Source organism: Lichenostomus cassidix, chromosome 2 (assembly GCF_008360975.1).
Source record: "Lichenostomus cassidix isolate B80296 chromosome 2, HeHo_3.0, whole genome shotgun sequence".
Taxonomy (NCBI): Eukaryota; Metazoa; Chordata; class Aves; order Passeriformes; family Meliphagidae; genus Lichenostomus; species Lichenostomus cassidix.
In genome coordinates this window covers 26,977,484-27,005,037 of record NC_139482.1, presented here as the reverse complement: position 1 = coordinate 27,005,037, position 27,554 = coordinate 26,977,484, and the positions used below count along the sequence as shown (strand labels likewise).

The window sequence follows — 27,554 nt, the reverse complement described above, 5'->3', positions numbered from 1 at the left end:
ACTGTGCGCTTGATGGCCTTTGGAGTAAAGGAAAAAAAATCGTCATAATTTTAGCTGTGGTTTGGGTTGTAGCTTAAAAATAATCTTCTAAATATTAGAAGTTAACCAGGCCTTTGAAGTTATAGTATCATATAGCTTACATATACAAGTGCAAAGGGATTTATGGAGCGTTTTGTTCAGTTTCTAGAGAGAAGAAGTAATGAGATAACAGGACATAAATTTACCCAGAGTAGAGTGCAAAGTGGACAATTGCTGTAGTGTAATTTGCCCCTCAAACCAAAGGACTATTGCAGCACCCAAGGGGGTGCTGCAATATCTGAAGTCTTCCTGTCATAATGGGATTTGACTCTGTTCATGCAGAGAGTTAAACTGACTTCTGTTCCATTTTTTTCAAGGCAGGCATTTTTCCGTCATGTCATCAGATTAAAATGAGATGATAGCAGCCTTTCTGACAGAAGAATAGTTCTGTCCTCTTAGAGCTGAGGATCATGAGCAGTGACATATGAGAAAAGTTCTAACTTTGTTTTGACAGCTTCAAGGCCAGTAGACCGTAAACTGTGTACAGGACCACTTCCCAGCACCTCCCAGCTGTGCCATATTCCCTGTCCTACAGAGTGCGAGACCTCGGCATGGTCAGCCTGGGGACCTTGCACCTATGAAAGCTGTGATGATCCTCAGGCCAAGAAGGGTATGTAAAAATTCAGCAGAACCTTTTAATGGGGGTTATTTACTATGCCTAAGTAACTAGGAACCTCTGGTTATGCAAGCACACTAAATTTTGTAGCAAGAGGTGTATATGTAGTGCCTCTGGGCTTCAAAATAAAGTTATTGAATTAGGACTACATTTAACATTACTGTTACACCAAAGGTAGCAGAAATGTAACCTGTTTACTAGGCTATCAAGATCAATTTGGGTTTTTACAGGTCGATTCCAGTTTCAAACCTTCCTCTCAGATTGAAAGGGATACGGTTTGTGTGTTCAAATCACAGTTCTGGCACTGCTTCAGAAGGAGGGCAGAAGCCTCCTTTGAGGTGTGTAGTGTCCAAGACACTCAACCATTTACAGTTCAGTAATAGCCTAAGAATTCACTATTAGACCATAAAGCATGATCTGGCAAAGAGATGGGTCCATTAATTGTTGATGTGTGAACCTGTTTTACTGATGACATATGTGCTGGTTTCAATTTCAGCATGTTTTACAGCTTATTGCCATGCAGAACAGATTGTAGTAACCTGACGTCAAAATAGGAAAGCAAGAATACAGTGACAGGGACCTCATGTTAGAAGTCTGTGGGTTTCTGGCTGTAAATGAGAAAAACTGGCCTAGTCATTGCTGCAAAGTGATTATCTGACGAAAGTTGGGAATACAGACTTGGTTTCTTGATTGAAAACAGTCCTAAGAAAGGGCAGCCACATATGTCCACTGGAAGGAGCAACTGTGATTGCTGTTTGCTTAGCTGGATCTTTCTGGCATACTGCTAGCTATGCTTCCATCTGGGCAGCAATAATGCAAATTTTACAAAGCTGTTTTGTGGAACTCTGACCCAACCTTGATAAATTCAAGAAGGAAAAAGCAATTCAGTGTGCAAATCTACTGGATTAAGTCTCCTCTGAGTACAGCTGTCAAGTAGTCCGTTATTTCTGTTCCATCACTGAAAGATTTTCTACATTTTCAGGGTAAAGTTTAGGCTTTGTGGGACTGATTTGCGCATCTGTCTAATAGAAATGTATTAGGATGTACTTTATGCAAGCCTTTATTCCTGCACACATGAGCAGGGATCTTTTCTCAATGACCAATGTTTTCCTCTTATCTGGAAATTCTTACAATTGATTTTATAATTGCATTGACAGTTCTTCTGAGAGAATGATGTAAAAATTGTACAGGCACTCCTACTTTTAGCAGCATGTCTCTACATATTTCCAGATCAGTTGCATCCTTTGTTGCTGTAGATATTGGAGCTCTTTATTTTTGAACATATATCAGCCTTTCATGTCAGGCTTACTAAACCTTTTGCACATAATTTGGCTGAACTCTTCAATTTTGGGAAAAAAGAAAACACACAGCAACTGAAGATACATGGAAATGTATTTTTGTAGTAATAATTATTATAATTGAATTAAGAGGAACGTCTTCAAAGAATCGGTTTGTGCTTATAGTGTTTGAAAACTCTCCTGTTTAGTTGCATCCTGGTAGAAATGGCAGAGTTATATGCAGTGTTTTATAAAAAATATCTGTACATTACTAATGTGCCTGAATACTGATGTAAAATAAAAGAGACTGAAAAGATGTGGGAAGAAACAAATCCTTGCCAAAGTTAAAATATTCCAATCAGATATATCAGAAACTATAGAAAGTTATTACACAAGAATATATTTCTTGAATCTCTCTAATTTGATTAGATTGTTCTGACTGTATTTAGTCTGGCTTTTTCAGTGTGCTATCCTGAAAGTGAGAGAGGGGGTTACTTTTCATCTCTGGCATTGACCTGCCAGATATACACTGTGTATAAAGGCCCATCAGTTTCTCCATTCCCAAACGAATTTAGGTGGTCTTAATGAAATTTGTAAATGTTTGCAAGGGAATATTGTGATGTTTATTACTGAAAATTTATTCATAGGATTTGAATTTATTTCCATGCCTTTCTTTTTCTCACAAGGCGGTCTTTTTATCATTCCTTTTTTTTTTTTTGGAGGGTTGGAGGGGGAAGGGAATGCTTATAAACTGATTTCACTTGATGATCCATCCCTGTTGGAACATACCTGAAAAGAAAACAAAGAACATGTTTGAGAAATGGCAACCCAGCAATGCAGTCAAGATTTATTAGGTGAAGTGGATCTGGCAAGAGTGAAGCTCAGCAAATGATCCTGTCTCCCTCCTGGAGTGTGTATGACTGTTATAAACAGGGGTTTAAGGCAAAGCCTCCTAAGGAGGCTCAAAACTGTTGAATCTCTTGTAAAATTTTATCTCTAGTCCTTCTTTAATGAGTTCTTGTACCCAATGATCTAAAATTCAGTGTTCTGCTGAGTGTCTGTGATATGTTTTACAGAGAAGAGGAACAAAACAACTCACTCAGGTGTAGACAGATAAATAAGCTTTTCACTTCGCATTTAAGAATTAAATTGCTATTTTCATGGACATTTCAGGCTTTAAACTAAGGAAACGTCGCATCACCAATGAGCCTACAGGAGGAACAGGAAACTGCCCTCACCTGCTGGAAGCCATCCCGTGTGAAGAGCCCTCGTGCTATGACTGGAGAATCACAGGGCTGGAGGAATGCATTCCTGACAATGAAAAGCCCTGCGGCCCTGGTACTCAGGTTCCTGTTGTCGTCTGCGTCAACAGCGATGGTAAGGTGGATGCTTTTCCCTACAGCCCACACCAGCTTGAGTGAAAATGCTGAAATGTGGTCCAAAAGGGTATCAGTTTTTGATCTCAGCTTTCTTGATCCTTAAAACCAGGCTGTCTGGAATAAAGGTCTGTTAGCATCAGTCAGGAAGGACAGACCTCTAGTTGCTCTAGGATTAAGTTCCTTCACCTACACTGTGTAGGTTTTCAAAGCTTCACAAAATGACTTAGAGGAAATTAAATAGGAAACAGCTTTTGTTTGTCAGTAGATCAAATTCATGCCTGCAGTGGCTTGACTGAATTCCCTGATGTAATCCCACTAACAAAGCTGATCCTCTGAGTCCAGAAACAAATAAAGTGTGAGTAAAATAAGATGAATTGCAGTAAGTATAGCTGGAAGAAAAATAATAATGTGTTTATTAAAAAGGATGGTTTGAAGTGTGTTATGGAGTTGGGTTGACAGTCCAAGCTGTCTTGCTTCTTCAAAAGGTCAAAAAAAATAACACCATTATTCAATTATCCCCTGTGAGACAAAACAGATCTTGCATGGCATAGTCATAAAAGCCAATTTTGAAAGCTGCTTGCAGAATACTTTAATCTACAGAAGATTCATGAATCACTGTTGTGAGAATAGTCCTTATTCATTAGTAATATTATAGTCTAGAGCAGCATATAAATTAAAATAATTGTACTGACTGCAGTGTAGTATGGTAAGAGGCTTCTAAGTTCCAAAAGAGGATTAAGTAAGAGGACACCTCTGATGAGTGTTAACAGCTGCACAAAATATTTTGAAATTAAATTGGTCAGAAGTAATAAGAACTGATTATAGAGATATTTAAATCTTGAGCTTTCATGCTGAAGAATTTCACTCATAATTGAGTTTGGGGCTTAAATTGAAAAGCTTAGCATTAGAATGTAAGCTTTATATTTCTGCATACACCTAAGAGAACTGGTAACCACTTTCACAGCTCGGAAGGAGCTTAGAATTACAATATTGAATCTACCATATTTCTTGTCCTTAGCTCAAAAGACTTCCCTTTCCGATTTAATCATTTATTGGCAACAACACTGAAACTATTTTCAGGTTTTTTGTATACATTTTCAGATGAAAAAATGGCCTTTTCATCCTAAATCAAGATTTTTCCTAAATAATTGTGAGTACTCCTTAAAAAAATTTGTAAAACAAAAAGACTATTTTTTTGCCTTACTAGATGATGGTTGGTTTGGCTTACCTTTATATGGAGGAATTGTGTTTTCTCACACATCTAACCTCATTTCGTAGTAAACTGTAATGTTGAAACTGTTGAAAACTCACAGGCTTTGCTCTTGGCACTTCATGGGCTTTGTTTTTGGCCAAATTTGACTTTGAAAACTTGTGTTTAACTTTTTTACTTCCAGTACTAGTCTTTGTCTTTTTGAATGATATGGCATTGTATATTGCTTTAAATATATGGCATTATACATTGCCTGTATCAGTAATCTGCCCCAGGAGTGAGAAGTCAGGCTTTAGCCTGTCAGTCTTTAAGATTAAAGAGTTGTGGGCACAGCTTCAAAGAAAGGAGAAAGAAATGGCAACTATGGTTTGTTTTGCGAAGATCTGATAATCTGATCATCCCATCACAAAGATACATGTTTAGTAATGTTTGACAGAGTGCAAAAGCAATGGAGAGTAGTGTAGTGAACTGCCCTAGCTCTTCTTTGAAATTCCCTCTTTTTTTAAACAATCTTCTGTGTATTTCACCAGTAATACCAAGTGGCTTCTGCTTAGCTCTCTCCTGAGTAGGATTAGTGTAATGCAGTAGAAGCAAACAAAATAAAGACCCACCAACCTCAGCAGTCTCTCCCTCCAAGCTCTGCTCATGCATCTTATTGCTTTGCCTCCCACAGCACCAATCCACTAAAAATCCTTTAGACAACTCTTAAATACTTTCCAAACACACACCACCACCTCTTCCCAGGTAGTTCCCATCCAGTACTTTTGGCCTCCTGCCCTGGCAGTCAGCAGAATATCCATGGTGTCCTTCACCAAACACTTGTTGCAGGCATCTAGATTGGCTCTGCAAAATACAAGACAGCAACACTTTGCTATCAGGCAATATTTGATTCAAGCCTCACAGCTTCAGGGTAGTTTGCAGTAAAATAAAGTTTGGAAAACGGTACTCTTCCATTGTCTAAACATCATGGTTTATATTATTTATCATGAGAAATCTGTGATATTCAGCATACTTAGAGCACTTCTTGGAGAAGACTGCCTTGACTGTAAGTTAAAGACTGTGCCTCAATTAACAGGATACATAATTTGTATAATAATCATAGGTTGCTGTGTTTTTGATCTTAGTAGCACACTGTGAATTTCATTTCAGTTTTTCAGGTAAAAAGGACCCTGAAGGGAAACAATATGGAGAGCATTAACTATTGCCTAAGATTGCTGTGTTACTCAAACTGAACTAATCTTTGTTCAACAATATTATCTTCAGTCTCTTCAAGGATTTGGATGATGATGATGATGATGATGATGATGATGATGATGATGATGATGATGAAAACAACGACAATAATATTAATGAGCCAATCTTAAATCCTAAAGTGTCTGGATAGGAAAGGTTGGATCCTGGATAGGAGCAGTTGGAGTGAAGGGACTTAAATGTATCAAAAATGTAATGTGGCCTTGGCTTCTGCTTTATAAAATAAAAAAGGCTGGTGGTGTATATTTCAGAGTAAGCACTGTATCTGGAGCTTTAATGTAAAATGAACCCAACACTGATTAGTATCTTCTGCTGTGCCCAGTTGCATCATTCTATATATCTTAAGCATAATTAGTTGGGATAATATGTCTTGACCTGGATGTTTGGCGTCACAATTAGAATCAAGCAGCAGTGTTTGTGAAGTTGTTTCATATAATTGGAATTAGCTTCTATCTTCATTTTGGTGTTTAGATAAGAGTCATTAGAGCCTTTGAGACAATAGCAAACAATAGGTTATCCTCCCCTCTCATTGCTGGAGGCCTGTGATTGTCATTCTCTTTCCACAGTGGAATGCAGTAATCGGAATTTTCATTCAGGCTGAAAAAAACATGACAGTCAGTTCCCCAGGTTGTCATTGCAGAGGCTAAAATGAACTTTGATGTATTTTATTATATAAATGGAGCTTCAATCTTTTACTGTGGAAAGAGCCTTTTCAGAATTAATATTCTCAGTAAATATTCCATGAAATTTCACAAAGTGGAAAGCATACCTTTTGGTTGTGGAAACTCCCAGACTGGACAGAAAGTGATCAGAGTTCCTTAATTGTATACATAATTTTAATAATTAGATATCTGTTGGTAGTGTTCTATTCTACAGATTAATTTTTGCTAATGATAGAATGACTTTTTAAAAATAAATTTATATTCGTATTTTTGTTATATATGTAGTATATGCAAAGCATACACACACACATGCAGGCACACACCTATGTGCATGCTATCTATTATTAAGTGAATTAACACAGTTGACACTCAAAATAGTGATTTTGGAACAGGTGAATTTGCTCTCTTTCTCTGTAGCTATGACAGTCTGTGAAGAACACCGTTTCAGAAATATCTCTGCACTATTTGAAGTCTATAGTGGGAAATCTGGCTGCTTCTCCCCTTTTTTAACAGACATATTAGTGCTACTCATAGGTTAATGGGGCAAAATAATTTCTGGCATAGAAGTCGGCATTATTAACTTATTACAAAAATACCTTTGAAATGTTCGTTCACTCATTTTTGTGTTTTACCTTGGGGCTGAAGGCTATAGCTCAGGTACTGGCATTGGCTGTAGTGTCAGTAGTGTACTTCTGATCTTCACACTGTCATCTGAAATGACTTGCTCATTTTGTAAGAATGTGGAAGTAATAAAATGGTTTACAGCCTTTACGGTATGCTGGGCTTTGTACCACCGCATGTGTTACTCTGGATAAAACCAGATCCCACTCTCAAAGCACATATTTCTTCCAGATCTTGTTGAAGCTCACTAATTGTTGGGCTTCTACAGGGGAAAGACAAGAGTGGACTCATCACAGTCTTTGCCTCAGAGCTGAGAGAGTCACTCACCTTGAAACAGGAAGCTATGGCAACAGCAAGGCTCTTCGTGTGTATGCAAATTCCTACAGCTCTTTGAAGTAGCAAAATTGCTGCTGAAGTTGTCTAGGTAGAGGTGCGTGCTGATGTAGCTGAGTGCCACAAGTTATTTTCTAGCACCTGGGTGACAGTGGGTGACACAGGTCTGGTGTTTTTGAGACTGAAGGGCAAATTCAAACCATCACTGACATCAATATCTTCTGATACAAATGGGTGGATTTCAGCTGCTTTGCAATACTGGGGGCAAAACAATGGTGTTGGTGTTAATTAAAATATATAGAAGGTAGACTAGTCTGTTTTGTTCAGACACATTTCAAACCAATTGGTTTAGCTACTTTGTCTGGAGCTGAAGCACTATACTGACCAAAATGGAATGGAGTACATTTCCAGGGTACCTGTCCTTTGTGTTTATTCTCAGCCAGTGAGACTGACTGAAGACACCATACTTCAGCAATATAGCATCCTGTGTTTTATTTGCCTTGTTGTTTTTCTCAATACTTAGAAATATTTATTACTGAGATACCTCTTCTCTTTTGTTGAATTTTACTTTAAAGTAAATCTTAAAAAAATTCTTCATGTAGTTTAAATTTTCTTCTGTTTTTTTCTTGATCAATATCTCAATTTCCTTCCTTAATTTTTTTTGGTTGTGGCTTTATATCATCTTAAATAAACAGCTGATGAAATATATAGAATAAATTTCAGGAAAAACTGAATATTGGCTGGTGCAACAATTTTGATTTAAAATATTTTGGCTGGTTTCAGCATTGGCTTTTTCTGTATATTTATGGTTTGAATCAAATGCTAACTGAGTAGCTTCTGGTCTTCATTTATTTTCGTAATGGGTAACAATAAGAGAGTCAATGGACCTGAGCATAGGTATTTTATAGGTGTGCCCACATATAAAGAATCTACTTTTTCTGGCATTTCTATTGTGCAGCTCTGTGCATTGAATGAAGAAACCATCAGACTGGGTGGATTTTATGATGATTATTTAGAAAAGAAAACGTTGCTTTGTCACTTTATGACTTAGTTATTTATAAAGAATACAGAGCCAGATTCAAATTCAAATTACATTGAATTATTCAGTTATGCCTGTAATAAAACCCAGATCAAAATCTGGTCAATGCTCAGCAGTCAATTAGCAGAAAAATGCAGCAGCTAATGACAGTTCCTTTGAGCTCACAGTGCCTTATGCTTACAGGAACTTGGTTATATGGGCATTAGTCATCATTTCTCAATATTTATTTCTGAGTTAATACCATAAAAGTATTCTTTTAAACTGTTCTTTTCTGCTGACAGCTTTTTGGATGACCATCTGAGGCATTTAAATCAAATGTAAGATGCATACTTTGTTCCTCACTGTAAACACATAGGCTATGAAACTTATTACCAAGTCCTTCCTTCATTTCCTTTATTTTTTCTGCTTACATAAGAAACTATTGAATATGTTTTTTGGATGCTTGGTATATTTAAGAATTTCTTACTGAGCATAAAATACAGTCAATTTAAAGTACTTTAAAACTGACATTCTCAGGCCGTTATATTTCAGAGCACTGGATTTTTAAGGCATTTATTTTTGACTTTTTTTTATTTAATATAAAGGAGTATAAGTAAAAAGAAGAGCACAGTACTGCTTAAACTATCTCATTCAAGTCTCAGAATAGTTTGATAATTGATAAATCTTCTGTCAATAAAAGGTCATTTTTAATTGATGACACCAATTCCTTTTTGTCTGTCATCTTGATATTAGGAAAGTAACATGTCACTATTGAGTTTCATATAAGAATGGATGCTTTTAGTATTTATGTAACATGTAGTGATTTACTTATATGGAATGAATTAAATGCATAACTTTCTTTGTCCATGTCTTTAGTAGTTTGCCTGTAATTTGATGTGATGATTTCAATTAAAGGGATAAGTAAAACAAAACCAGAGTTCCATCTGTGTAGTCCAGTATACAATTAGCACTTATGACAGTGCAAGAGACCTTTGTTTCCAATTTATCATAAATTTTTGAAGACAGTGTTGCACTTGGTATGGACAATGCCTAATGAGACATATATGTCCGTAAATAATATAATTAAGGTAAAAACAGGTGGACCAAACTAATTACCAAAATCTTTTTCTGATATCATAGATATCATAGTGTGACTGATATCATAGTGTGATATCAGTCTGATATCATAGTGTGACTGTCTGGTCAGATAATTGTGGTGTATTTTGACCTGTTTGCTTCTAAAATGTAAAGCTGTACTTGTGCAAAATTTATTGGACTTCTAGGAGTAGAAGTTGCTGGAGTGGGAAGTGCAAGTATTTTGAGAATGTACCCGAGAGAGTGCAATTTCATATGATCCATATTCTTAGTAACTTTCTTTTGTTTTTGGTGGCACTATCAATAGGATATTGCAAGAACTGCTTGTAAATTAGAAGGGAGGGATTTCGATGCATACCTTTTGATTTATGTAGCATTCTGCAATGCAGGAACCCAATTCTGATTAGACTTCAAGCTTCACCATGGTAAGAATACAGAGAGGGATAATTGTAGATACACTTCATAACAATTGAGATTTTTTAGGAAGAATTGAATGCTGTACCATTTTTCCATTTATCACTTCAAAATATGCTATTATGAAGCAAGAAAGAAAAAGCAGGATTATGGAGTTATGGATAGATTATAAAACAAGACTTTTAGACCTGTGCTCTAGACCTGTACTCCTTTGGTTTTGGATTCATGTGTCAACACGTTAACTCCCTAGAACATACGCAGAAAATATTTGAAATATTTTTATAAAACATGCTTAGAAGAGATAATTTTACATCTAATTCTGTTTTATATAAAAATAATGCTACATAGCTATACATTAAATACCACTTTCTTGGAAGATTGTATGACTCAGCAGTAGTCATTAATCATCATGATGAAATGTTCTAAGACAGTATATTCACACTGGGTTTGATGGGAGTCTGTTTTCCATCTGAGAAAAGGTTGCTCAGGCCTATTTGTATTTAACAACATAATATATAATAACAATATAATATGTAATAACAACATAATCTGCATGCTTATGGCTCATTTTCTAAATAAATGTTATCAAATTTCAAAGCTGTGAAACCACTGTGCTGAGAAATGGTGATGATAACATCCTCATGAGCTAGTCATATTGAGCCAGAATAAATGGGAATTTTACTGTCAGTACTTCCAGCCTAGAGCAGCTCATTGTCTGACCTTTCTTACATATCATTGTTTGTGTTGAGCACTGATTAATGAAAAACCACTCTTATCACCCCAAAAATACTTGATTTCAAAAGATAACTGTTCCAGTGGCCACTTAGAGCCTTAAAATAATCTGTGTCAGTTTGCATTTCTTGCAACTCCTGTGCACTGCACAAGCACCATCTTCATTGAATACTTAAGAAACTTCAAACTAAAATATGCTCAGACACAATGATTTCTCAAAATCAGGCAGAACAACTCATACCAGTCTCTCCAGTGTTCCTAGTGATTTCTTTCAGATTTTGGAGTGCTGGTAGTCTGTGACTCTACATAGCCACAACCCCAGCAGAAGGGAAATAAAGATTTGTATCTGGGACTTGGTGAAAAAGGACAGGGAAGACAAGAGGAAGAAGCTGGTTCTGGCCAAGCAAAGATATTGAAAGCTGGAGAAAGGCAGGATTTGACCCTGGTTTCCTCCAGGACAGTTTACTGAGACCAAGTAAGCAACTCAAAGTTATAAAATGTCTCTACCTGACAAAGATTAGGAATTAATTTCGTGAGGGATTTAATCTGCTAAGGGTCAGCCCATAGGAGGATTTGACAAGCAGCTGGAAAGAATTTGGCTGGGCTGGGTGAAAAGGACAGTGAGGTGACAGACTGGGATTATTGTCTGGAGAAAATAAGGCTGGATAAGAAACTAGAGAATGGGGAGGAAAAGAAAATTCGTAACTTCTAGGGCTGGAATGCAATGAATTTTAGTCTGCTTCTGTCTCATGAGATCACCAGACAGACAGACCAGCAGTGTCCAGCATCAGTGTAGCACCCATGGCAGAAACATTATTTATCATTTGGCTTCTCTTTTAAACTTGAAAACTGGAAAGAAATATTGCATCAAAATTTAGTATTTGGATGTAATAGGCAAGCCCTCAAAGTTTCCAATTAGGAAATTAAAGTTGTTTGTCTGGTCTTTATGTGAATGCATCAGAAGGAAGTATTTAATTACTTAATTTTGACAATATGACATTTTCTCCACAGAAGCTGCCACTTATTTGTGAGACAGATATATCTCCTTTGGTGATTAAGTGGGCATTTTGTAGTAATGAATGCAATGTCTGTGAAACAACTAACCTTAGTTGTCTCATCCTTCAGGGTTTAATTTTGCTCTGCTTTTGTTCAGCATCAGCAAAATATAAATAATACTGACCCGTCACATCTTCACTGTTCTGAAAATAATGTTGAATCTGTGGGTGTCTGATAGTCATGACAGAAAAATCTTAGGAGAAATGCCAATTCTGTTTTAATAGCACTTTTAATTAGCATGTGGTAAATAAAACATAGGCTCGTGACTTGAACAAAGAGAATAAAACTAAAAATACCAAATAGCTCCTCATTAAGGAGTTTCCAATCTGTGAACTGAAGGAGGAAAGGACCCAGTGGAAAAATAATAAGCCTGTGATTATGCAGTTACAAAAAAACTGCATTAAACAAAGGCAGCTTTAATTTTGGCATTTACTGTTTGGTCTCTTGACAGAATTTTGGGGAAACTTGTGTATTAACTATGTAAATCTTGCCCTAGGAATTATCAGATGTTTGAGTCTAATTTTATTTAGACATTCTTTATTGGTACTGATATTATTTTATGAATAGCAAATTGCTACATTAGTGTTTTCCAGAGAAAATATATTAGGCAGTTACTACATGAAATCTCTTGTTCTGAATGTTTAAAAATTAATTTTTTTTAAATTTAAAAGGGGGGAAAAGAAGATTTATATTAGCTAGAAGCATCTTATATATTGTGGGAGGCTTCTAGAAAACCAGTAGTGAAAGGGAACCCTATTTTCAGGGTACAATTGATTTCTGTGAGTAGATGTAAATCTACAATGAAATCTCTGAGATTTCTCTGACTTTAGGACCTTAGCTTGCATAAATTATTAACAGAGTAGAAAAGTTGTGATGCTCCTATACTTGCAGAGATACTCCTGCTATTTTTGGTTTAGTTGTGACAATGTTTTATATTTCCTTAATTTAGCATGTTTATAAGATGTAGTAGTATTTACTTCTAGTTGCTTTCGTGACAGCTCCTTCTCTGAATCCATACACTGAGAGACTTGGAGAAAGAAAAAGGCAAAAGGATGGGTTAGTTTTAGTCTTCTGGGGAAGAATCAGCTATGAAAATGTTTCCAAAAGAGAAGTTTAATTCACAGTCTGAGCTCCCTAAAGGCATGCTGTGCATTCCACTTGTAATGATGAGAAGATATTCATTGCAAGATGGATGAAAAGATGTTCTCCAAAGGCTGCATTTTATCTGCCAGTAGTAGGACACAGACAAAAGCATCCATGAAATTAATTTAAAAACCATTTCTCAGAAATGTGTAAACATGACAGTGGCAGTGATCTCTCTTACACCTCTTGGGTCCTATGTTTTAACTGTGATGGAATTGAGCTGTCAGATTACATAGCGAGTGACAACTCTTTACTAGCTGCAGCTGGATGAATAATGCAAAGAAAATGTTTCCAATCATCTTTTGCTATATAAAATAATTTTTCTTACTCTCTTAAACCCCCTTTTGAGTTACATGTGTATTTGTGTGGCAAGAGGTATGAAAAATGTATATGAATGCACAGTTGTAAATTTGCTGCAAATTCACAGTACAGTAGTGAAATATTAGATAATTGACCAACTGAAAAATTCACTTATATTCTGTCAGGTGCAGACCATTAACCATTCTCGTCATCTATGAGTTAAGCTTTTGCATTACAGAGAAGAATAACATCAAAATGTTGGTGGCCAAATTCTAGGAAAATAATCCAATGCTGAAGTATTTATGAACCCATTTATGATGCAAATCTTTGGACTTTTTTAGCTTAAATGTATAGTTATTAACCAAAGATCATGTTTGTGCTGAAAATGAGAAGCCTGAAGTTTGTGAAAGTGTTGGTGTTTCTTGAAAAACCAGGCCATTTCAGGTAGCTGCTGAAAATATGCAGATTAGTACCTCAGTGTGGGGAATTGTTGAAAAGATTGTGGTGAGCACTGTCATTCTACTGACATTAGTGGAACTGTCACATTGTTTTCATGCTACTGTTTTTCTAGGCTTGCCTATTATTTCCTCTTTATGCTTCTATCCCTAACTCATATCCCTGAATGTTAATCTAGTTCAGATCAGCACATCAGAACTATCTTTTCTAATCAAACTGGTTTGAAGTCATTGACATTCCATTGCCCTTCCCAAACTTGTTCTCCAGGTTATTTTGAACTTATTGGATGGGAGGGGGAAATGCATAAAATAGCACTTACTAAAAAATAAGTATTTTAAAATACTGATTTGAAAGTTATTTAATGAAATCTTTTAAAAGACAACAACTGTCAATGTGTCCATGTCTGATGAAGTTAAATATTTGCTGAGAATATTCAGCAGTGAAAAAATAATACAAAAATTTCTAGTGATTAATAAAAATCTTGTTCTTTAAATAAGCAAAAAGACATATTGCAATAAAATAAATACGTGTTGCATTTTCAAATCCATATATTTTAAGTCCTACTAATTACCAATACTGAAATAACACCGTCACTATTTCTAAAGTCTGTGAAAGGATTTCTCTTCACTTTTAAATGCAGTAGACTTTCTGTAACATTTTACAAACAAATAGAGAAAGTATTTTCAATCATTTTTCTGGAAGTCATACTTTTATTTCATTTTGTCTCTATATGAATTGTGGCTTGATTGGGAAAAATTTATGCGAGTGCTCTGTTGATCTTGGAACCAGCTATATCTTGAACCAGCTATATCTTTTTTAAGGTGACTTGGTGCTTTTGACAAGTGGTTTTAGAAATACAGCGTGAATTTTCCAGTGATCCCATCCTTGAGGTTCATGCTGTCTTCTTTTTTCCTTATAGCTCTGTCAGCACTTTTCCCCTCCTTTCCCCATCCTGCTAAAATGGCCTATTGGTTTGACATATTGATCCCACTTGGTCCCATGACTAATATTGATTTTATTCTCAATGGGACCGTAGCCTGTCATCAAACTTATTTTTTCTTTCATATCAAGATGACATTTGATTGGCTTATTTGACACTAGAAGGCAACTCTGCTTGGTTATGATCAATACACTTGTATTCTGTGTTCCTTATCATTCTCAGTAAGACTACATTAGCAAATGAACCATGAAAATACTTCAGCTACCTGTCAAGCAGTAGGAAAATTTTACTCCTGTTGTTAGGCAGTGTGTGGGTACTCTGCTGGAGTCTTTATTAGAATTATTGAACTTCTATCCCTGTGGTACAAGTCTACTATGGCACCAAGTTAAAAGTATAGGAGATTTTCAGCTAAAGGCATAACATGTTTCAGTTTTTGTTTACTTTGCTTTTCTGCCTGAAGACACTTTGCAAAGTTGATCCAAATTAATTCCAAAAATTATTACTTAAACTATATTAAATGTGTCTGTGAATCCTCTTATTCAAAGATAAAGTGGCCTTAATTCTATTTGTCAAGAATTTTCTCTTTCATTCTGAATAAGGATAGCCATAAAAAAATTAATACAGTTTAACTAATCTCCTTCAAAGTCCCAGTTTAATTATTTTGGATTAATTCTTCAGTATCCCTATTTAGATCAGGCTTTTTCAGAGATACTGACTTCATCACTAATAGTTCAGATACAGCCTATTTCATGCTGTTGAATATTCAGTGCCATCAGAAGTAATGAAGAATCAAAGAAGGTATCATCTGTGAGAAGAGTTTCCCATTAGTCTTTGATGCATAATACAAAATATGCACTCAGTAACTTACAGGGCTGTGTCAGAGATAAAAAGGCTGTGTTACTTTCTAAGCCAGAGCTAATGCTACAAGACACCCTCAGTGTGTCTTTGTGTATGTAGTGCCTCATCTATATATATATATATATTTTTTTTTTTTAAATCTTTTTTTTGTCTGATACCCTCACAGGTAGCCAAGTGATTGCTGTATGCTTGGGGGAAATGACACTGAGGCTGTCATCACCACAACCACTTAAAAATACAGGAAGAACTGGAAAAATCTTTTTCTGTACTTTCCAAGCAAATTCAGGTTTTCAATCTGAATAAATCTAGCAAAGTATAGTAAAAATTTAGAGAGAGGATAAAGGAGTAAGATGTAAACTTTCAAAGTGGTTACCCCAAACATGTAAAGATGGCAAAAAGATAACAGTTATTTTTCACTTTTCTTAATCTCATTGAGTAAAGAATTCAAGCACAAATAAGAAGTTTTCCCTCTCTTGCAAAAAAAAGCATGGTGTTTTGTTTGTTTTGGTTTTGGTTTTTTTTTTTCCTCAGACAAATGCCTCACGTTTCTGTATGTTGCTATGTTAACATAGTTAGGGAATATTATTTTTTCATACTGTTGTTTAATCTGGCCAAATGACACTGCATTTTATATCAAAAAATATTATTTGGGTAAAGAAATATTATTTTTTCCCTGTTTTTATTTGTGTCTGTCAAATTTAGACTCTATCTACATGATTGTAATCCTGATAGATGACTCCAATATAAATGGAGGTACATATGTTCTGCTATTACCAGACAGGAAAATGGGATTACTGGAAACATTAATATTGTATCTGAAGGTGTTAGTTCATTATGTTTAACCATTATTTTTAAGTTACAGCCAAGGAATATGCAAAGATATTTTCCATCTGAAGCAATTATAGCAGGAAATATCCATTTTTAAAATATATTCTTAATTTTTCTGTCGGAGTTGTCCCTTTATTTTTATCATGATTTCAAGGTATGGAGTGTTATTTTGGTTTTGGTTATTCCTGTTACTGTTTTGTATACGGTGTGAAGCTTTACCTGATATATTAAGGAATACTGACCTGGATTTTTTAGCAGTGACTCATTTGTCTTGAAATTTGTGTGACTGAAACACTGCATGAGCTTAAGGACAGGGAGTGAACCTTGTAACCAGAACAGTCCTAGCTCTAGAGCAGAATGGCTTTCACATCTCTCAGCTTTCCTGTAAACCACTTGCAGGGAGTTACTTGCTTCTGCATTTTTTCTACACAGTTGGTAATATGCTGTGCTGTGGGAAAGGTTAGCAAACACATGCTGTCTGTAAGCTGTAACTGAGCTCATTTACTGGTTTGGTTATGGAGAGGGAGCTGAAGTGTTCAGGTATTATTTTTGAAATTATATTTCTGTATGAATGTGGGAGTTCTTGAAGCCAATGTCATCCCACTCATCAGAATTACTTTTCCTATACGGTGAGTGAATAAAGAAGAAATTTGCACATAGCCATGAACAAGAAGGTATTGCTTGTAAAACGTGGTGTTTCATTGCATTAAGGAATAGAAAATAATAAAAATATCATGATTTTTCCTAAGTGTGCTAATGTGCTGTTATCTTTGATTGGAAAAACACTGGATATGGTGGTTTTCTAAGCTCCAGCTCTTTTCCTTTTTTATACTATTTCTTCCTGTCATTACCAGTCATTTAAAAAAAAAGGCAAAACCACATTTTAAAATTTAATATTTTATTTTAAAAGGTATATGTATTTTCCAGTATTTGCATAGGGAAAGGACAGCAGTCAGTGGCCTTTTCTATATGTCACTGGTTCAGTTATGCAGTCAGGGTAAAGATGTGAATAAGATGAAGGTATCTGTCTTTTTTCTCTCAAGTTTCTCTTAAAAAAAAAAAAAAAAATAGAGACGTCTGTGTTTATGAGATTCAAAATGGGTTGTCTGAGTAAGTGGCCAAAGTCTCATGTTTGCCATTTTTCTTTCAGTAAGGAATAAACTGTGATACTACAATGAAACCAAAACCACAGTAGATTTGGCCACGCAAATCACCAAATCAAACAGTTTACAATCCTGCAATGTTTTCATATCATTAAACTATTAGACCAACTTTCTGTCATTTTTTGCATAATGAGCAGATGTGAGTAACCAGTGTATTTGTCTTCATTGAAATCAGTGCCGTTTCTACTTAGGCTTCTTAGAAGAAAATTACTTCAAGAATATTAACCATCAACTAATTAAGATGTACTTAATTAAATGCAAATGCTACTTAGCAAAAGCGATTGAGAGAAAGGCATGTGATTAGGGAATTAGCGACTGATTTAACACTTGGAGCTACCAGCTAGGCACCTAAGCATTAGAAATGAATGTAGAAGCTTCACTTGATAGGAATAATACGAGAGGAAATACACCATCTCGTCACATTGTGTTTGTTGAAAAACTTAGCGATCAATGAAGCAGGATGTGTTGAGGTCATAAATTGTAGCTAATGCTGCTTTATGTTTGGTAATTGGAGAGGTTAAAAATTATTCCAAATGTTGACAATTTATCAATATTTTTTGACAGCTGATTCAGGAACTGTAATGGAAAATAATTACTAAGGTAATTCACTGTTGCTGCTGTTTTGAAAGACGCTGCCATTTTACTAACATTGAAGCTCTCTTTGCAGCAGATATGAATAAATACCATCAAGATGACATGAAGGATATTGGGATTAAAATAACATTTAAAGTTTCCTATTGTCTATCAAAGTATGTGTTATTTACTAGTATTGAACTGATTCAAGGGCAAAAATTGTTCTGTCAGTCAGATACTGCTGCATGTGCTGTTTTTTTTCCCTTCAAATACTCTTATGATTGTTGAGCTAAACAAGATGGTAAATGATGAATTTCATGTAAATATTATCGTCTCCCCTTTCTGTGGCTTATTTGATTAGGTTTTCAGAGATTAACTTCTATATTCTCCCTACTGAAAAATCTGGGTCAGCTTTTTGAAGTTTTGTATACATTTTATAATTAGAGATACATGCTCTAAGAAAGACAGTGTTCCTCAGAGAATTCCTCCTGTATAAGGAAAAACAGACAGCAAAAAAACAACAAAAACAAAACCACAAAAAAAAATCAAACCAAACCAGCCAACCAACCCAAAACAAACAACCCAACAAAATAAAAAACAAACAAACAAACAAAAACAAACAAACAAAAAAACCTCAACCAGCCCACCAAACAAAAACCAAAAAATCCACAAAACAACAAAAAAACGTCCTCATATGAGACTGAATTTCCATTCAGCAGTTCTGATAAATGGGAGGTTCAATAAGAGGAGGCTTGAGGTGGACATATTGCAAGTGTCTGATTATGCAAAAGGACAGAATTTGAATGAATGTATTATGGGTATGCATAGTTCACAATGTAATTCTCTACCTCTCCTGATAATTTTGAAAAGAAAAAGCCACACTGCTGCTGGAGCACCAAGGTTTGGAAGGAAAACTTAATTTGCTGTGATGGTTCATGCCAGGCAGGCATTGTTTTTCCTTTGTGGTGAACTTTGGTAATCAATTAGTGATTTGAAAGAAATTCAGAAGTATTAGAAATTTAACAATATTTTCACTTTATCTTGGTGATTGATTACTGTCTGTTCATTTGCAGATATAAGTTGTTCTAGCATGTGAAAAATGTGTGGAGTTTTGACAAGTCTTATAGTTTTTCTGTAATGTGAAGAATTTCCATTTTGCTTTAGACTAATCATCCAATGTGTTGACCAGGTTATTGCTAAAGAAAATCTAGTATGGAACTTCACATTTGGATAAATTTGTACGTTTTCTTTTTTAGTGATTTTCTTGATTTTTTTAAAATTGTCTTCAGAATAATGACGGTAAAATGAATAAATGTTTCTTCTATACTCTTACAGTCTAGTCATGATACTTCTGTAACTTTGAGGCAAGTAGATTATAGACTGATGGCTTTTTAGTGGAGAAGGATCTGCTTTACTAACTGATTGTGGTTAAAGTTAATTCTAAGTGAAAGCCAGGACTGAGCACATAGCACAGACCTGGTTTTAGTAAGTTTTGAATGTAGATAGGTATCTTCTGTTCTTGAAGAGCAGAGTCCACTCAGCATTTTTGGCTCCTCAGCCAGTCTGACACATTTTGAGGTTGACAAGGGAGTCAGTGTAAGGACAGGTGTAGCTCCTCATGTGAAAGAAATGCATATGAGAAACTGCATGGGAGTTCAAGATAAAGAACATTGTCAGCCATTTCAGCCTTTACAACCCATACCAAAGGCAGTTCAATACTTTCCTGTTGATTATTTTTCTACACAGGAAAGGTAGGAAACAGTCAGTGGCAACCAGCACAGCTCACAGATTTTGCTGTCATGTGAAGTAACTGCATTTTTCTCCTGCAGCCTCCATGATTAGAGGCATTAACTGAAGGCAGTTAAATAATGACAAGGCCTTCTTCACCCACAATCACTTTAAAAGTTGAGCTCTGGAGTATTTTTCCAAGTATTTCATCTGCCCAGCAGTTTTCCAATGGATGATACATCATGTACAAGATACTGACGTAAGAGACTGTTCTCTTCCACTTGAAGATATAATGGTAAATTTGAACACATTGAACTAAGCAATAGAGAATCTGAAGTCTGCAGTTTTAGCCTTTGGGCTCAGTTGCTGTCTTTTATGAACTTTAAAATAATGCAACTGTAAAAGTTGTTTTGCCACGTTGTGATATTCCTGCCCTTTACTGATTACACAGGTGTATTAAAAATAATGTTAGAGATTAACATTCAAAGTATTCTCTTGATTTAATTGCATTTATTTTTATTTTGGTGTCAAAAGTTACTTTGTTTACATCAGGTGATAAGTGAGTGTTTCAGGAACTATAGCTGGTTTGCTGGCACAGAACTGAGACTAGGCTCACTGACTAGTGCATAGGGCTCCAGCAGCAATTTCATTTTATGCTGATTTTTTTAAGTTGTTCTCTATGCCTCATTGAATCTTGAAGTGATTTTACTGTTCATTTTAAGGCTTAAAAAACGTTTTGCCCTCTGTTAAGCACTTGCACTTCCATTTACCACAGGTCAGAATTTGACAGCAATTTTTTACTGTGCAATGAAGCATGCTTCATGTTAAAAGATGCACAATAAGCAAGAGGGTTTCTTTACCATGTCTCTCTAGTAATTCCAGCTCTAGGAATACTTCCCATTGGAACTTTCTTGAAGCATTTTACAGGAAACTTAAATATCAGACACATTTTACAGATGAGTAGACAAAAACACAAAGGACTGACATAATTTGACTGTGTTAACCACAGAATGTGGTCTAGCCCAACCTTTAGCATCTAGACTAAATTTTCACAGATACAATATTTGCTTTATGAATGTAGTAAAACAAGAATGGTGATGTAAATACAGTCTGATACTTATTAGTCAGTTCCTCCTGAATGCTATTCACAAGGTACCTCTCTGATCTGTAAAAATCTGCCTATTCAGTAGAAGGTTTGGGGTTTTTTGTTTGGTTGGCTTGGTGTTTTGTGGTTGTTTTTGATTGTTTTCTTTTAAGCAATTAAATAGTTTCATAGTTCAATAGTGGCTCTCATGTGTGCACACATACCAGGAAATCTTCACGCCAAGAAGTTGGCCAAAAGGAGGTAGCTTTGCTAACTGCCTAGCTGGGTCGAGCATAATAATTTCTGGAAGAGATGTGGATTTGAAAGGCTATCCCCTCAGCACTCCTCACTGATGTAAATCTGCAAAAAAAATCCCAGAAGAGGTTTAAATAATTTTTGACATTTTAAATTCTTGAAAAACTAAAACTCTTTTGCTTCCTGCCATTTTTACATGCAGTCATTTCCTTAAGTGCGATTTGGAGATTTTAGTTCAAAATGTGTATCTCTAGCCTAAAAGAGAAATATCATTCAACAGCATTGGCATTGTTCGTAAATATGGACTGTGGCTAAATTTCAGATTTTAATGAACAAATCAACTGATAAATGGTGAAGAGTTCTCTTGACAGAAATGTCATATTCTTTTTTCATCTTTCTGCTTTTTAATTTTTGTCATTCTGTTGTTTAGAGTATAAGTAAACCAGGGCAGAAGCTGTTCAGGCATGTTTTCTGGAGTTCTGTTTTCAATTCTTGTGCAACATAAATTTTTACCTATAATGTTCAAATAAAATCATAGAATCACAGAATGGTTAGGATTGGAAAGGACCTTAAGGACCGTGTAATTTCACCCCTCCTGCCATGGACAGGGACACCTTCCACTAAAACAGGTTGTTCAGAGCTCAATCCAACCTGGCCTTGAACACCTTCAGGGATGGGGCATCTACTGCTTTTGACAAACAACCTGCTCCAGTGCCTCTCCACCTTCACAGTAAAGAATGTCTCCTTTTATCTTCTTTCTTTTAGTTTAAGGCCATTTCCTCTTGTCCTATCACTACATGCTTTTTTAAAAAGCACCTTTTCATCTTTCTTGTCAGCTCTTTTTTAGGTACTGGAAGGCTGCTATAATGTCTCATTGAATTCTCTTCTCCAGGCTGAACAACTCCAATTTTCTCAGCTGTTCCTCAAAGGAGACATGTTCCAACCCTCTGATCACCTTCATGGCCCTCCTCTGGACTTGCTTCAACACACAGTAGCAAACATTTTCAAATTGGAGGTTTTCTAAGTAGTCTTTATGCTGGCATTGTTCCCAGCTTATGGTTGAGTGGTTCCTGGCAGTTGACTATACTGTGCACTTTGAAGAGGAAGGCAACAAAGGTCAAGTTGTTCATAAAATTATTAGTGAAATGTCAGAAACAATTTAGTCTAAATAAAATATTTCCGTGAAGATAAGAAGTACCCATTATAAAACATTCCTTCCAACTACATTTCTATGCTATTGAATTCATCTGATAAGAATTGGACAGCTGTTAAAAATGAAATGCCAATATGTAAGATATATATCTCTAGAATATTTTCACTGTAGAAACAAAGGAGAAAAGAGGGGCTTTGATTTTGGGAGAGAGAGTGAAGGATTGGTTTCATTTGAGATATAAACTCGGACTGAAGCTAAGTTAACAGAATTTCTCATTGTGGCACCAAATTTAGCTTGAGTTTAAAGTTAACAGCCAGTAGGTGATAAATAAGCTCACTATGGTGACACACTTGATTGTAATAGTAGCATTTCCTGCGAATGGTACAAGTGTCGTAGCAGTTTACCTTATTGAGTCTTATCTAGCAATGGAACAATTTGAACTAGGGTTCACCCCTTTTCTATCTTTTTTTTTCTATTTGGAAAAGCAGCTTACAGTCCTCTGTCTCTTGTCCTTGAACCCAAACCCATGCCCTTCTGATGAAGCAGAAAGGAATCCCTCCTGCATTGGTGTCAGGGTGTGTTGACCTGCAATATAACAGAGGCAGCAATTGATGCAAAGACTGAGTCCAGTGAGGGAAGCAGAACTTGGCATGGGAGAGCTATGAAGCCTTTGGCAGGGTTCAAATTTGTATTTTAATATGGGAAAATATAGCTGTTGGGACTGACTTGATTTCAAAGGTCTTTATAATTCAGATGACTTTGACTACTTTAGGCTATTTTAAAAACATGAGCTGCAGGATTTTCCCTGGTTTTCAGAACCAAGGAAGATTGATGTTTGTAGTTCTGTTGTGCCTAAATATTCTGTATGAATAAAATATTTGACACTGGTTAAAAGGATATAATATTGAATGGATGGTTCTCATCTTTTACACTTTCACAAAGAATTTGGTTAATACTTCTGGGACTCATGAAATGTCTTTAGTACTAAAGAACCTCCTAGTTTCAGGAAGTCAGCTTGACAGAGATTCTTATTTTCTAAGTTCTAAGACTGTAAACCTTGAATGACAAAAAACTTAGTTTATGTAGTTTCTGTTTTGATTGGTATTTGAATCATATTTATTATTATTATTATTAGCACTAAAGGCTTATTTGAGACTCATGTTAAGCAGTGGTTTTAGATCTTTGGTTTTATTTATACTGTACTCAGTTCTCACTGAATTAGGTTTCAGAGTCCATACAGTAGTTGCTAACAGTAGCTGATGCCTTTATGATTCAATTACAGGATATGTAATCAATATATCTAACAAATATTTTGTTGTATTGAAGACTTACATTCATTTGCAAATATTGATAAGAGATTATTTTGTTGACATTGACTATAAAAACAAAGGGGTTGACATGGTAAATCTTAGGAAGTGCATAATGTATACAACTCCTGTTTGGTCGAGGTTCTGTAAGATTCAAGAGTGGTTCAGTAGATTAATCATAACAGAAGGTTTCATGCCCTAGTACAGCAAGGATCATATATCACAAAAGGCATTGAGATGCTTTGATATGTTATCCTTTATAGAAAATTAAAAAAGAAAAAAGTTTTATGTTTACAACTGAACTGTCTCTTTCATGCCTGAATTTTATGTGGTTATCAGGGCCTCAGAAGTCCAGTGTACCCTTAGATGCAGAGTGTTCACAGTTCCTTGTAAGAGATATTATGTAATGATAGCCAGGCTAGAATTCTAAAAAGTGGACCCAAATCTCTCCCTCCTCCTTTTTTTTCATCCTTTGCTCCAACATGAAGGTTTATCATGAGACTTAGTGACATCAGCATACGTGGTCATTTGTTCATTCACCCCTTAATAAATAATAACTTTTTTGATCAAGAAATCATGTCACCTCACAAAACTGTCCATGTTGTGATTAGGCTGCTCTTCAGACGCATCTCAGACACAGTGCTTTCACAATTATAGGACTGAAAACAAAAGCAACCCTGCTACTTAAACACTAACTAATATTTCATTAAGCAATTTATACCAGCCTGGATCTTTTTTGTTGTAATGGAATGTGTGCCTACAGAATACAAATGCATAGATCTTTTTGTAATTCCATGACAGAAAGAGTGATGTGTTGCTGGTTTGCTAGCAAATGAAGATCTTTCCAACCATACACTTTGACTGAAATTTACTGCAGCTTTTCATATTTTGATGGATAGCTGAAATTCAAAGGATGAATTGTGGATTATAAAACTGGCTTAGTTAGGATGTTTTTCCCTTCTCCCACAAATGTGGATCAAAACTGGGTCATTGCTATATGTGCATCTCCATGCACATGGTTTTCCATAGTTGTATTATATACTCTGTTACATTTGGATTTTGTGTGGGATCAAGTATGTATGACAAAACTAAAGTCTAAAAACCCCCCAGGCTGACTTCATGAGAGTATGAATCACACTAGGTTTAAGCGTGCTTTTCTAGAATCGAGACAGAAAAGACAAGTCACTTCAATAAAAAATCTATTTACCTTCTTTATATAGAAGAGCAGAATCTAATTTATTTGTGTGCCCATCTGGACGAGATTGCTCATTTTAAGTTAATTTAGCAAATGATAGACTGCTACGGGCCTCTCTTTTTCCCAGGAGAAGAGGTTGACAGACAGCTGTGCAGAGATGCCATCTACCCGATCCCGGTGGTGTGCGACGCGCCGTGCCCCAAGGACTGCGTGCTCAGCGTGTGGTCAGCCTGGTCCTCCTGCTCGCACACCTGCTCGGGCAAAACCACAGAAGGGAGGCAGATGCGCGCCCGCTCCATCCTGGCGTACGCGGGGGAAGGTAAGCGCTCGCGCTCTCGCGGGCTCCTGCTGCATTGGGAATCCTCCGCTGCCTTTGTCATGTCAGAGGAATTTCTTGATCGACAGGAAGAAATTATGAGGTGGAGTTGGGGTTTTTTAAATCTAGCAAAATTATTTAAATGACAGTAACCACATTTACTCCTTGTACCTAGAGATGTTTTAAAAAAATTTTATTTTGCTCCTTTCAGTTAATGTTACTATATTTATACTAGTGTTCTTAACGTTACTATTTCAGTTTCAGATAGGTGAAATTAAATTTAAAATTAAATAAGGAGAACAATTTATCCAATACAGATTAGCAACCGTAATTTCAAAGGATATAAGTATCGTGAATGCTGAAATACGAGAATTTTCATAGCTCAAATGTTAGCAGATGGGTTTTGTACCTTCTTATCTCAAATTGGTAACTTATGTTATGCCACTAACATTTTTATTCATAGCAAGATTATGGTTTTTGTCCTCACTCGTGAACGCTTTCCACTTATTTAAATGGTCCTTGTGCAGTGTCTGCAGCAAATGCAAAGAGAAGACATAGCTGGAATATAAAGGAGAAGAAGAAATAGGTTTTAGATATAGGTTCATGGCTATTCTTTGATGATTTTCCATGCTTCCTGTAGCTCTTTTGTTCTGGTTTTAAGTATTTGGAGGGGTGGGGACCTTATACAAGAAATGTATTCTGTATGTAACATGGTTCAAAAATGGCCATGTCAGGTGTGCCAGGGTCCAGCTGATAAAATGCCTCATGCAATGCCAGGAGACATAGCCACCAAAGGGTTCTTGGAAGTTGTTTACCCACATGTATTACTGACAGAAAAGTTAAATGCCTTCAGTATAGGATTACATGCATGTGTTAGTTCTTCTTTTAAATTGTTAAGCATTTTATACTTTATAGAAAGTGAAATTTTAGCTTAAAAAGTGAAAGCTGCAAGGTAGGGAAACAGTGAAACAGAGTATCTGTACACTTTGCTGTTTACAGACATGGTTGATATCATTGCTAAAAATGAACTGTGTATTTGACAGAATTTGGGTGATTGTAAAAAAAAAAAGTATATATAGCAGAGCACTTTCAACCTTTTCCCTGAAAAGAACCTTTGCTAGAGATGTGTCAATCAGAACTATATTTTAGTAGGCGATTCACATCATAAGTCACTTAGGTGTATCTATGTAACAAAGTAGAAACACTTTTAAAATTAGAAACAAAATGGGGTTTATGTTGTTCCTTTTTTTTACATGTGTCAAACAGACTCATTTTGGGGAAAACACAGAGCCAGATAATTCAAATAAACATATATTCATGTGCTTCTTGCTTGTCCATGTAGGCCAAGACTACAGATTTTCTGTATACTTTTGTAATTTTACTGGAGTCAGAAATTTAAACTTCTGACAAGGATGTCACAGCAGTGAAAACCTAAATTACTCCCAGAAATTATTTGACTTTCTTATGCTTAATCTTAAAAACTACTCTTTATTCTGGCTTTGATACTTAATACAACCCAAGTTAATTTACAAGGCTGCAGATGAAGAAAAGCTGTTCTGCATAGCCTGGATTTTAGAGATGTGAATTTTATTCATGTTTGTTGTGCAGTGATCAGAATCAGCACAGAGTGATCACAAAGACTGGCAGATCTCAAACCACAGAGGCTGTAGTGAAGAAATCTCTGAAGTAAGGCTGAGAAAGCTGACTCATTACCTGGGTGTTGCAGTGCTTCAGCTTTGCTCAAACCCTGGCCTCTTTCCCACTGTTTTAGATGAGGTTATTCTGAGGTTTTTTGAAGGATACAAACTGGTAGGTCTACCCAGCTTACAGCAGTGCACTCACATCTTGGTCAGATCTCTTCAACACTTTTCTCTTTTGTACTCTCTACAAACTCCAGAGAATGAAAGTGTATAAATAAATGAAAGAACCTTCCAAGGCATAGGGTATTTTTATAGCTTTAGCTGGAATGTACTTTTCACCTTTTCTTGTATTATATTCAAAATGTATCAGTTTAACTTTTATTTTTATCCTTCAGTGGAATTAGAGTTAATGCTATTTTTCTCCTCATACTCCTGTTATGCCTTTTAGTCATTTGCTATGTGACACATAACTGAATGACTTTTCACCTCCAGAACTCCATGACTGAGATCAGCTGTGTTCCCAAAACTTAAAATACTGGGTGCTCAGAGGTCATTTCATGTTCCAGGAGCACAGAATATATTCATGTATCTGAACATCTGTATTCCGTTGATATAAAAGGAAGCTTCACATTAACATTGTTTGGAAAACATACAGTTCTCAGTTCTATTCAGAACTTAGAAAAAATGCACAGAACTGTAGATGGAAACTCTGTAAGCATCATGTATAATTAAAAATCCCAAGTCTTATAAATATAAGACCAAAAATTCCATTTACACATTAAAAGTGAGTTTTAAAAACAGCTATCAGTTCTGTTCAGGTGAACAGTCACACAAATGTATTCTTTTGGATTTCTGAACCTTTTTTTGAACTGT

At 35.8% G+C, this 27,554-nt stretch overlaps 1 protein-coding gene across 7 annotated transcripts in view; it reads left to right on the top strand.

Annotated features, from left to right (window-relative positions):
* Positions 1–27,554, top strand: part of THSD7A (thrombospondin type 1 domain containing 7A) — a 272,353-nt gene that overhangs the window by 174,280 nt on the left and 70,519 nt on the right. For all 7 annotated transcript variants that reach the window (XM_085050811.1, XM_085050815.1, XM_085050816.1 and 4 more), the window contains 3 exons: positions 533–688; positions 3,145–3,348; positions 24,853–25,044. In XM_085050811.1, the coding sequence (XP_084906937.1) occupies positions 533–688; positions 3,145–3,348; positions 24,853–25,044 (552 nt within the window). The remainder of the gene's footprint in view (positions 1–532; positions 689–3,144; positions 3,349–24,852; positions 25,045–27,554) is intronic.